Here is a 13,234-nt window from a genome sequence, read left to right as displayed (position 1 = left end):
GTGGAGGAATTTCTTTACATTGGATAGAGATGGGATGAGAGACGCTCTGAGAAGGCGTGTGTTTTTAAAAATTTTTTAATTTTGAAAAGCAAGAATAGTACAAAGAATTCCCATATGCCCTTCACCCAAACTCCCCGGTTGTTAGCATCTTGCCACATCTTGCTTTATTAATCCCCTCCCGTCAACCATTTGAGATTAAATTGCAGACAGTCAACCCTTTACCCATATTTCCTAAGAGTGAGGACATTCTCTTACATAACCACGGTACAGTGATCAAATTCAGGAAATTCTGTTACCTCAATAATGTCCTTTACAGCAATTCCCCCACCAGCTCACCTGCGATGGTGCATTGCATTTAATTGTCATGCCTGTTCCATCTCCTTTAATCTGGAACTGAGAATGGATCTTGATTTGAGTTTTGAAAATTTCATGCTTCAGAGGAGTTTATTCATTTCTCAAAACGTTGTCCCTGCAGTTTTTACTTGACCACCTAAGCACAGAATCCAGACTCCAAAGCATGGTGGGTGCTTTGCCTGAAGCTAAGATAAGCTTTCTGCTTAATGGTTATGAATCTCCATTCTTTGTTCTGGTTTTTTTTAAGTTTACTTTCTTCCTTTTACTCGAATAACTTTTAAATTAAAAAACCTTTTAAATAACTTCTTTCTCTTTTTTTTTTGCAAAAATAAAATGGTTTGCATACACTGAAAAACCATTCACAGATTTTTAAAAATAAAACAGCTATCTTAAAACAGCACATGTTAAATGATTTTTAGAGTAGATACCAGTAACACCTTTTTTTTTTCTTTTTTTTTTTGCGGTACGCAGGCCTCTCAGTGTTGTGGCCTCTCCCGTTGCGGAGCACAGGCTCCAGACGCGCAGGCTCGGCGGCCATGGCTCACGGGCCCAGCCGCTCCGTGGCATGTGGGATCTTCCCGGACCAGGGCACGAACCCGTGTCCCCTGCATCAGCAGGCGGACTCTCAACCACTGCGCCACCAGGGAAGCCCAGTAACGACTTTTAAAAAGAACGAAGTCCTCCAAAATATAGATTGCTATCTTTGCTTACTGTTGAGCTATTGCCTTTCCTAGCCTCTTATCCCTCTCTTTGCTTCAAAGGAGAATTTGTGCTCTTTACATGTTCTTTTCTAGGCTTCAGAACCAGAACCTTTCTGGGCGGAGGGAGTTGCCTGTGATGTTCTTTTCCCACCTTTCCCTTCTCTTCTGATTCCCCCCACCATCCTTCTTGCTCTCGGAAAGTAATGCAAAGAGAGAAAGATTCAGTGTTTTCTTTGCCATTAGGAAGCCTAAAAATTCGGCTCTTTCCTCAAAAGCTGCTTGTGGGGAATTCCCTGGCGGTCCAGTGGTTGGGACTCCACACTTCCACTGCAGGGAGCACGGGTTTCATTCCTAGTCAGGGAATTAAGATCCCGCATGCCACGAGGAGGCCAAAACAACAAAGAAACAAATAAACAAGCAAAAAACCAAACAAACAAACAAAAAATGGGCTCAAAGCAGGCAGTGGGCTTTAGCTTACGCTATAGTGTCCCATAACTCTTTGGGAAGAACTGGTCTCAACATACATACCCCTTTGACTTAACTCTGCACACAGTTGCTCCCCAGCCTGCATTTGTACATCTCTATTAGCAGTGCTTCTAACTGGATCCCAAATAGACTGTGTTCCCTTAAAATTTTATATTAAAATTGTAAGGATATAACTACATTTACAAGCTTTTTCAAAATTATGATTAAGTATATTCACAACTTAAACATGCTGTTTTATACAGAATATTTATGTACCTCCTCAAAATATCAAAATATATCTGGGTAAGGGTAAAATGTATTAAGGCAATTGTGACATCCCAGTGTTCTCCACTGTACTTAAATACGGTTGATATAAACAGGTATTATAAATTTCTTTAAGAAAAATTCCAATAAATAAATTACTTCAAAAAGACATAATAAATACCAGGTAGTCAACTACATGCTATTCTGAATTACTACTACAGATTATTTTATTTTTTCTAATGTCACCTGTCCATTGTCTGATAACTGCAATAAATAATATTTATCTCAGAACTTAAAAAAAAATCACAAAAATACTAAAGAAAAGTAATAATAGGGCATCCCTGACGGTGCAGTGGTTAAGAATCCACCTGCCAATGCAGAGGACACGAGTTTGAGCCCTGGTCTGGGAAGATCCCACATGCCGCGGAACAACTAAGCCTGTGCGCCACAACTACTGAGCCTGTGCTCTAGAGCCCGCGAGCCACAAGTACTGAGTCCGTATTCCACAACTACTGAAGCCCGCTCGCCTAGAGCCCGTGCTCCGCAACAAGAGGAGCCATCACAATGAGAAGCCCACGTACTACAAAGAAGAGTAGCCCCCGCTCGCCACAACTAGAGAAAGCCCACACGCAGCAACGAAGACCCAACACAGCCAAAAATAGATAAATAAATAAATAAATTACAAAAAAAAAAAAGAAAAGTAATAATAGATCTAGGAAGTTTTTATACAAAACAAATTTTTAAAATTACTTTCTACTGGGACTTCCCTGGCGGTCCAGTGGTTAAGACTCCAGGCTTCCACTGCAGAGGGCACGGGTTTGATCCCTGGTGTGGGAACTAAGATCCCGCATGCCGCACGGTGCAGCCCAAAATCCTTAAGCTCTGACAGCTCAATAAATTCATTTTTAAATAAATTCAATCTCAATAAATTCTTTTTTTTTTAAATTACTTTTGTATAGCAGCAGTTGGTGGTTAAAATAAAGTAAAAACAATTCCCTCCTAATTGGAATTCCCAAGCATGATAGTGACTCAGCAACAGAGAGCCCCAGGGTAGCATCACGGTGTAAGAATCACTGGCCTGGATCTCTGAGACCTTTTGCCCCAAGCCCCTCCTTTCATAGCGGGAGGCTGAGGGTGGGCAGGTCCTTGGACGCAGCTTCCCGCATTTCGGGGAGCCCTGTGGACTGAGACTGTAGAACAAGCTGCCTCTCTGGGAGGATTGGGTCCCACTGTTTGCAACATAACTTAATCAGGGCTGAAAAACCTCTTTCTTCCCAAAGCATATTTAACTAATCAAGGCATTGTCCCATTTGCTCAATTCAAGTGTGGAATATTTTGCTTCAGTTTGGCCTGTGGTGTGTTGGGGATTAGAACACTGAAGGCTGCTCAAAAGGAGAGGAAAAAAGCATTGTTGGAAAGAAATTACCTAAAGTCATACCGTCCCTTTAGAAAGGTTTTGTTGGAAAAACGTTTCCCCTCTTCCACTAGCTGCAAGCATTTACCCCACACACTCTTCCCCGAGCCTCTCTTTAAAACAAGGAGTTATTGTCGGGGAGCTCTTGAAACACACTCTGTATCAACTTATTCTGGACGTCTATCCCTTTTTCTTTTTTCTCCACTACCTCTAGGCCACTGCTAATTGATGCACAATAACTTCAGGTGAGGTCCCTTCCACAATCACAAACAATTTTGTGTTAACGTTACTTTGCAAAACACATTTCTGCAGCCAGCTCTAACCATAACTATTTTACAAATATGACCTTTTATTTTTGGTTACTCATCATGGACCTTATTTTTAATTGTGTTTATACAAAACTGTCTTCTAAGGGTTGTATATTTGGCAATGTCTGTAGCCCATGGTTTACAGTTCACAAAATTCTATTTGTAACTTTAGCCACTTGCCTTTTGCAATCCCTGCTATCCTAGACTCTTTTCAAAGTATCGTGGTGCAGTAGAAAGAGACTGGATTTTGGATTTAGAACATTCTGAATTCTAGTCCCTGCTCTGCCTTGAGAAGGTTTTTTTTTAACCTCTCTGAACCCAAGTTCAGATAAAAGTCGGGATAAAAAAAAAAAATCCCTGCAGGACTATCAAGATTGAAGTGAGATAGTGTGTGTGGTGCGTGTTGGAGGTGGGGTGGAGGGTGTTCCAGGCCAGTACCTGGCACAGAGAAGATGATCCATAAATGGTGCAATAGTACGAGTAAAAAAAAAAAAATAGTACCAGTAAGCCAGTATGATAATTGTGGGCACTCCAGAGAAACCAGTTTGCCATCATGCCTTACAAGTGCCATAGAAGGACAGTTTGGTTTGTTGCTTTCGTTCTAGATTTTGATCTTTAAATCAGGCTGCCTCCAAATTTAGAGAGAGAGAGAGCAGAGCATTCCTTGCTCTAAATAGAATCAGGATAGAAAGTTAAACTGGTTTCCTTACAGAGGCAAAGTTTACCTCAGTCAGAACATGCTCAGCTCTGAGTTGAGTCCCTAGATTCATTCACAGGCCTGTGACAGCTGAAAAAGAATCTGAAACAGGGAGAAGTTTTTGCCTGCCCAGGCAGGCTGTGTGCCGTGTGAAGGGGAACTGGGAAGAAGAGTGGGATTTCAGACATGCAGGGGGGACGCTACAAGGTGGACAGCTCACCTGCAGGGAAGGAGGGATCCAATCATGGAGAAAAGTCAGATTTGCTGTGTCAGGTGCTTGTAAAGGACCGAGAAGGAAAACACACCCTATGATGCTGGCTGCCGGTTTTCAGAACAGGAGGGGAGAAAGGTGGTGAGCAGACAGAGCTGGTAATGAGATTGGGGTCAGCCTCTGAGATGGGACTGAGAGAGAACTTTTTAATATTAAGAGGAAAATCTATATAATCTCGTGATAGAAGCTATGTGGAGGGAGGGTCGTAAGAGAACTCTGGGGATCTATGACACACAGGATAGCTGTTGTGGGTTTCTTTCAAGAGGGATGAATACTTGCAGAGCCAGGCCTCCACTCTAGGCTGTCAGCCACAACCTGCTTACTACAGACGGATCAATCATGGAAAGTAGGCCTGAGGCAGAGGAGAGAGTAGATGGGAAGCTTGGTGTCCCAATTACAGACTCCCCTCCCCCACCCCCTTCTTCCCACCTGCCACCCAGAATAGCCCTGGCATCTTTATTGGGTCAGGCTGCCAATTCACCCTGATCCACTGCTCTGCTCACCCAGCCCTGTCCCCCTGTGCTGTTCCCAGAGCCTGCAGCCTTCAAGGCACACTCAGGCCCAGGCTGTTCTGTGTGCGCTCCTGAAAGACAGCGTGGCATCCTAAAAAGAGTATTTGGGAAGAATCCATTCCGAGTCTCTTCCTAATCGTATGATCTTGGACACAAAGGCGCTTTTGCTTTTCTGAGCCTCATCTCCTTGTCTGCCCTGCCTGCACCTCAGGAGGTTGTAAAGTTCAAATGGGATGCACAGATGCACCTTATAAATGATAAGTTGTTATTTTACTGATTTTCCCGCTCCCCTCCCCCGGTGCTGCCACTCTCCACATGCACAGCCCGCCCACCCTCCAGAGGGTCCATAGCAGCAGAACCAGCTGGGGCTTCCACAGCCTCATCTTCCTTGTTTTCATCTATGAAGAGGGGTCGGCAGGGACCCTAAGTGGGATCCGCACTCTTTTATATACACTTGGTAAAAAAAAATCCTGGGAATGTGGTTCTTGTTACTCTCTGTGGCAGAAGGCGTGCATTGTTCCGTCGGCGCCTGCACGGCTTGTTCTCCTATTCAAGGACAGAGTGTCCTATCTCTGAATTACTCAGCCTGTTTCTTCTCTTCTGTTTTCTGTCTGCCTTTTGGCTTTTTTCGTTGCTTATCTGTATCCCTGTTTGAAATTAGCAAGTGGAATTGAGAATTAATAATCATCACAGCTGCCACGTGTTGAGCCCTTGCGGTGTACTGTGCTAAGTGCTTATCTTGTTTAATCTCAGCAATTCTGTAGGATCGCGATGAGATATCTGAGGCTCAGAGATACTAAGCTGCTTCCCAAGGTAACAAAGTTGTGAGGGGTAGAGCCAACATTCAAACTCAGATCTACCTCACTCCAAACCCTGTATTGTGTTTTTTAGTGGAAATAACTTGTTTTCTTTCCTATCTTTGTTTTGAATAATACAATACCTCACACTCATTAAGTTGCTGAGAGTAAAAAGTCTTAACATACCATGAGTTGGCCAGGATATAGAGCAATGGGAACTTTCTCGTGGTATATAGCCACTTGGAAAAGCAATTTGGCAATTTGGTAAAGCGGAAAATGCACATCGGAACCATTCCGTTCCTGGGTATATACCCCAGGGAAACTTGACTATGTACTTCAAGATACCTACACAGAACTCTTCACAACAGCACTGTGTTAAATAGAAAGGGAGAGAGAAAAAGGAATTGACCTAGATGTCTATCAACAAGAGAATATATTAAAAATATATATATATATAACATATATAAAATGCTATATTGAAACCTTAAGATAGTCAATATAGTTAAACTTTAATCATCTAATCTAGAGCAGCATGGATAAATATAAAAGCCATGTTTGTTGGGCACAAAACAATATAGTATGTATACCATACAGTATAAAACTTAGGAGTAGGCATACAGACACCATATATATTGTTTATGAATAGCCACATATATAAATAAGTATAAAAATATGCCTGACATTGATAAGCACTAAACTCAAGAGAGTGATTAATTCTGGATAAGGAAAGTGATGGAGCCTTAAAAACCGTGTCTAAAAAAAAAAAAAAAAAAAAAATGTTAAGATTTGACAATGCTGGATGATAGGCGAACAGATATATATTCCATGCTTTTCTGAGTATTTGAAATAATTTATTAGATATAAGATTAACCATACATTGTAAAAAATTTAGATATTGCAGAAAGGCATAAAGGTAATAAAAATCACCCATAATCACTCGATCCAAAGACTATCATTGTTAACATTTTGTTGAATATCCAGACTTTTTTCTAAGCATCCATGCACGTACACACACTCCTATAAAAACAAAACAAAAAAATGTCATCTTCTTATCTGCTTTTTTATTTACTATGTTGTGGAAACCTTTTCATGTCTACACAGAGCCATAAGACAATTTAAATGACTACATACTATTCCTTCACTTGGCTGAATAATAAACTGGTCCCTATTGGTGCACATTTGGGTTGTTTCTAATTGTTTGCATTTGTAAATAATATTGCAGCAAACATCTCTGCTTATAAATTGTCCCTATCTCTGATTATTTCCTTAGGGAAATTCCTAGGACTGGGAATTTGGGTCAAAGAATATGCACTTTTTAAAAGCCAAGCCTGGGAGTTCCCTGGTGGTCTAGTGGTTAGGGTTCAGTGCCTTCAGCACTCAGTCCCTGGTCGGGGAACTGCGATCCTGCAGACCACGATACACGGCCAAAAAAAACAAACAAAAAAAGCCAAGCCTGAGTTTTGTATGTTTTATAAATGATACCTTTATTGAGATGTAATTCACATATCATAAAATTCACCATTTTAAAGGGTATAATTCAGTGGATTTTAGTATATTCACAGAGTTGTATAACATTACCACTATCTAATTCCAGAACATTTTCATCACTCCAGAAAGAAACCCCAAACCCATTAGCTGTCACTTCTCATTCTCCCCAGTGTCCCCATCCCTAAGAAACCACCAATCTACTTTCTGTCACTATGGACTTGCCTATTCCAGATACTTGATATAAATGGAATCATATCACATGTGGTCTTTGGTGTCTGCCTTCTTTCACTTGGCAAAATGTTTTCAAGTTTCATCCACCTTGTAGCATGCATCAGTCCTTCATTCCTTTTTGTTGCCAAATAATATTCCATTCTATGATATTCCACATTTTGTTTATTTATTCATAAGTCAGTGGTCATTGGGGTTATTTCTACTGTCTGGCTATTATGAATAATGCTTCTATGAACATTTATATACAAGTTTTTGTGTGAGCATGATTTCAGTTCTCTTGATTATATGTATCTAGTAATGGAAGTACTAGGTCATATGGCAACTCTATGTTTAACTTTTTGAAAAACTACCAAACTGTTTCCAAAGTGACTGCATCATTTTATATTCCCATCAACAATGCATGAAGTTTCCCATTTCTCTATATCTTCACCAACATGTGCTCTTTTCTGTCTTCTTTGATTATAGTCATCCTAGTGGCTGTGATGTGGTATCTCATTATGGTTTTGATTCACATTTCCATAATGACTAATAATGTTGAGCTTTCCTTGTGCTTATTGGCCATTTGTATATTTTCTTTGGAGAAATGGCTACCCAGATCCTTTGTCCACTTTTAAACAGGGTTATTTGTCTTTTTATTCTTGATTTGTAAGTGTTATTTATATATTCTAGATACAAGTCCTTTATCACATTTATGAGTTGTAAGTAATTTCTCCCATTTTGAAGATTGTTATTTCACTTTTTTTATGATGTCCCTTGAAGCACAGAAATTTTTAGTTTTCATTGAAGTCCTATTTATTTTTTCTTTGGTTGCTTGGGCTTTTGATGTCATATCTAAGAAACCATTGCCTAATCTAAGGTCATGAAGACTTACTCCTTTGTTTTATTCTAAGAGTTTTATAGTTTTAGCTCCTACATTTAAGTCTATGATTAATTTTGAGTTAGTTTTTTATATATGGTACAAGGGAAGGGTCCAACTTCATTTTCTTGTGTGTGGATATCCAGTTGTCCCTGTAGCATTTGCTGAAGAGACTGTTCACTCCCTGTTGAATGGTCTTGGTACCCTTATAGAGAATCAATTGACTGAAAATATTGGGCTGGCCAAAGAGTTCGTTCGGCTTTTTCAGTAACATCTTATGGAAAAACCTGAACCAACTTTTTGGCCCACCCCATATGAGGGTTTATTTCTAGATTCTCAATTCTATTCCATTGGTCCATAGGTCGGTCCTTCTGCCAGTATCACACAGCCTTGATTACTATAGCTTTGAAATAAGTGTTGAAACTGGGAAATGTGAATCCTCTACTTCTGTTATTTTTCAAGATTGTTTTGGCTAGTTTGGAACACCTGCAGTTCAAGCCTGAGTTTCTAATCATTTTATTGTGTTAAATCCTATGAAGGAAAATGAAAAGCAGAACCACTAATTGATGGTTTTATATAGTGTGTGAAGTCAGTCTACGAGTCTGACAGCTAAAAATAAGATTGGATTTCCTTTCTTTTTTCCAGCCTTTAGTCAAACCTTTTCACTGTGGAAAATAATTGAAGCAACAAGAGTGGAGAAATATGTGTCTCCTTGTGTTATACTATTTTGAGTTGTCAGGTTGTATTAGAGCAAAGAAAAGAAAATTCCAGAACCTGCAGTCTGCAGGGCCTACTGACTACCTGAATGGTGCTTAACCCATCATGATATCATTTTCCCTTTGTGTTCGGAGGAAATAGATTTAAATATAGCCTCTTCCCTACAGCAGTAACAGCCAAATGAAGAAGCGGCCAACATCTGCAGTGGGCTACAAGAGGCCTATCAGCCAGTATGCTCGGGTTGCCATGGCAATGGGGTCACACCCCAGGTATAGGGTAAGAAGCTGGGAAGTAGAAGGGGGGAGGGGAGAGAGCGCCCAAGGGAGGTGATGCTCACAACCTCTGCTTCCTCTACCTGCCTCATCACCCTTGCTACTCCCGTTATTTCCCAAGTGCCCAGAAGATGCAGGCATCAGGGCCAGTGCTCACGTCTGGCCTGATATTCCCACCACAGGCCGAGAACATCATGTTTCTGGAGTTGGATGTGTCCCCTCCAGCGGTCTTTGAGATGGAATTCTCTCATGATCAAGAACAAGACCCCCGTGCATTACACATGGAGAGACTCATGCGGTTGGACAGCTTTCTGGAAAGACCTTCCACATCTAAAGTCCGAAAGTCCAGATCCTGGTCAGTACCATCACGGTCAGAGTGGGCAGTAGACTTAGAAGGCATGGTAACCCCATGGGCTGGTTGAGGCTGAGGAGGGCTTGGGTTGTACCCAAAGGGCATGAAGGGAGAGTGAAAACTGGGGCTGTGGGAGCCAACTTCCTACAGCGAGAGGATAAGGGAAAGAAAACTCCTCACTTTTCTGTTTCCTGCACTTCCCCACCCTCCCCTCTCGCCCATCTCATCTCCTTCCCCTGCAGGTGCCAGAGTCCTCAGCGGCCTCCACCTTCCATTGCACACGCCTCGCTGGCCTCTGCTGCTCTGCTCCCCACGACAGCGCTAGACCACGAGTGACAACCTTCAGTCGGGCTGCCCATCCCCCAGACCCCAGGGACGGGGCAGCCAACCCTGGATCATCTCGCCTGACGCTCGGTGTGCGTGCGTGCGTGCGTGCGTGTGTGTGTGCGCATGTGCATATGTGTGCGGGGCGAGAATCTGGCAGACCGTGCCTCTGCTGGCTCTTAGCCTCCTTTATTTAATTAATGTTATTTATTCGTGGAGCTCAGTTCTTGTGGGAGAGGTGCCCTCGCCTGAGCTTGCCATGGTCGCCGCACAGCCTCCTCGTCTCCTGACTTTAGACCTCCCGCCCCAATCAGACCTCATGCTCCTCCCTGTCAGTTGCCCCCAGAAGGGAGGGCGGCGGGGCCTGAGAAGAGAGTGCTTTTTCTACCCAGCGCGCTCCGTAATCTCCCATCTCCTCCTGCACTGCTGGTAAGCAGCTCCTGAGCACTTTCTGGGACTAGAAAAATGCTAGGTGTCCACCGAGGCCAAGAGACGTCCATCCTGGTGGTGTTGAGCCTGTGCTTCCGGGGGACAGAGACCGCTCTCCACTTTCTGGGTCGCAAACAACCTCTTTCGGTTTCTTGGGCTCCTTTTCAAGGACTCCAGTGACCTCAGCCACACGGTCCATGCTTTCCAGCTTTGGCAAGAACTCGTGGCTTCCCAAACTCTGCTTCCTGCCCACCTTCCCAACCCGCGGATGCGAATTGTGACCCCACCGGTTGCTGCCTCCTTGGGACCTTCAGGAAATGGAACAGTAATAGAGACAATGTGGACAGTCATCGAGGGACGGCCCTTTGTTTCTGTCCCCTCGGAGAACTAACCTTGGCCGACAAGCAATCGGGCCACCTCCCCATCTTCGAGATGCTGCTCCTTCCTGCTTTCATCATTTTCCTTGCAGCTGCCTGGGTCCCCGTTCACAGTGGAAGGGATCAGTATCCTTCTCCCTCTGGCTAAACAAAGGTACCACAGAATCTGTTGCTTTTCCCCCTCACTGAGCACAGGAGATGGAGGCCCAGGCGCAACCTGCCAACTCTGCCTGTTACCCCTGTTTCTGAATCACGTATGTTGGGCACTGTTTTGTTGACAAGACTGACCCTTTCTTCAGCATTGTGCAAATTGGTCCCTAGGGAAGTACTCCTCACTTTCCTTTGTGACAACCCGGTATGTCTCCAGGTGTCTCGAGTAAATTTCTACCAAAAAAAGAGAGATTAATTTTCATTGACTTACCTTTTAATTGTATATTTTAGTGGAAGGGTAAAGAGGTAACCATGAATGAAAACATGTGGTTTGGGATTTCAAAACGACCTGATAATGGAGTCTCCAGTTCCTAGAACATGAGGAGTTTTGTCACTGGGGGAAAGGCATGAAACTGACATGAAATTGGGGGCGTGGGAGGTGGCGGTAGGGGCCGACTACCTGGTTTTTCTCTTTCCGTCAGGAACTGAAAGCTTCTTGCACAGTTCAAGTTCTGCTCTAAGGACCAAGCTATGGTTTAGTTTAATTCAGTGATGCTGTCATCGCTGCCGTAACTACGGGACCAGGTAGCTGGGCCACTCAGTTGCCACTTGCTTCTGTCCTTCAAGGAAATAACATTTCTCATCAGAGCCCAGGAGATTATTTGAGACTCAGGATTCAGATCAGAGCTTCGGCTGTGGCTGGGACAAGACCAGTGTGTAGAAATTTCCCAGGGGGCCTGGGCACAGAGGGACCTCCAATCCTGCGCTGAGCTGCCTCTCCCACTGACCTCTTTCTCATTTGTGGATGAAGCCGCACGTGTTAGCCCCGTTCATCACCTGGACACATCGACTCTGCGTTGTCTGGTCACTTGACCCTCATAGTCTTATAGCACAATATACCCAGCTTCTTCACCCCCTGTCTGAGGGCTGGGCCCAAGGTGTGGTCAGAGGAGGAGCTCCTGCCTGCAGTTTTGTGTACGTGTGTATGTGTGTGCGTGTTTGTGTGTGCGTTTACCTCCACGGGGGACACTCTACACTCAGTGTAAGATATGCTGGGAACAGGGCCACCGGGGTGGCTGGATCTCGGTCTCTCTGTCTCTCTCTCTCTTCTTTTCCTTTTGATGTATCAAACACTTGGTTGACAAAGTAAGGGCCTTGATTAGGACCAAATTTCCGTGTCTGTTGCTATGGTCTTCATTTAGGACAACAGTTAGCAATGCTGTGGCCCATTCTTGTCACTCTATACATGTGACGATACAGGACATATGGAATATATAAATATATATATAAAACATTACCCTCTGTCTTCTTGGCTTAGGATGAGATCTCTCTGTTGAGCTGAAATGCACCTGCAGCTCAGTGCTGCCAGCAACCTGCAGGCTCCAGCCCTGTTCTAATTAACGCAGTCGATAATAAAGGAATGAGTATCGTTACAGAGTTGGTGGCCTGCCTTCTCTTCCCTCTGACTCTTTCTACTTCTCTTTTTATGTTCTCCCTTCTCTCTCTTCCTTGTTTTTTCCAAGAGGGGTTCAAGAGTATTTGGAGCCCAGCTGCAGTGATCAGCACCTGGGAAAAGAACTGGCTGCTTAATAAAAGGGGCTCCGTCTGAGCATCAAGGCGGAGGGGGCAGGGCTCAGGCTCCAGTCTGAAGTCTGTGCCCAAGCCATGGCAGCAGCTGTTCGTGTTCTAAGCTAGCGGTCCTCTCCCAGTTAATTCTGAGCTATTAGCAGATTTCAGAACTGCCTGTCCAGATGAGCTGTCAATATCATTTAACAGCTGTGCCCCTTCTGCTCCTCCATTTATCAGCCAAGAGAGATTAAAACAGGCAATAATGTGTGTAAAGCACATCGATATGACTGGCACGTGGTAGGTGCTGAATTAAAATAATTCAAGACTAGCTTCCCCTTATCCTGTCTTCCCAGGGCCTCTTTCCCTCCCTCTGGGTTCTAGTTGTCGGCTCCCTGTAGCGTGGAAGTCTTACAGGAAATGAGAAGTAGTTGCTGCTAAAAAACACGAAGCCCAAGGAATTCCCTGGCAGTCCAGTTGTTAGGACTCGGCGCTTCCACTGCCAGGGGTCCAGGTTCGATCCCTGGTCAGGGAACTAAGATCCCACAAGCTGCGTGCTGCGGCCAAAAACAAACAAACAAACACAAGGCCCTGACTCCTGGGAGAGCACTGAGGTTAGCCTGGTGCACAGGGCGTGGCCGCGTGCCCATTGTGGCACTGACGCTTCTCCTGGAGGGGCCTCCTGCCTC

The 13,234-nt window shown here is 43.8% G+C and overlaps 1 protein-coding gene across 1 annotated transcript in view; it reads left to right on the top strand.

Moving 5' to 3' along the window:
- Positions 1-10,035, top strand: part of KIF3C (kinesin family member 3C) — a gene marked incomplete at both ends in the record, with an annotated part of 32,409 nt that extends 22,374 nt beyond the window's left edge. The window contains 3 exons of the mRNA XM_082851275.1: positions 9,243-9,351; positions 9,530-9,702; positions 9,942-10,035. Of these exons, the coding sequence (XP_082707401.1) occupies positions 9,243-9,351; positions 9,530-9,702; positions 9,942-10,035 (376 nt within the window). The remainder of the gene's footprint in view (positions 1-9,242; positions 9,352-9,529; positions 9,703-9,941) is intronic.
- Between the last annotated feature and the right edge of the window lie 3,199 nt (positions 10,036-13,234).

The sequence above is a fragment of the Leucopleurus acutus genome, assembly GCF_964270905.1.
Source record: "Leucopleurus acutus genome assembly, chromosome: 12".
NCBI lineage: Eukaryota > Metazoa > Chordata > Mammalia > Artiodactyla > Delphinidae > Leucopleurus > Leucopleurus acutus.
This window is presented reverse-complemented; position numbering and strand designations above follow the sequence as displayed.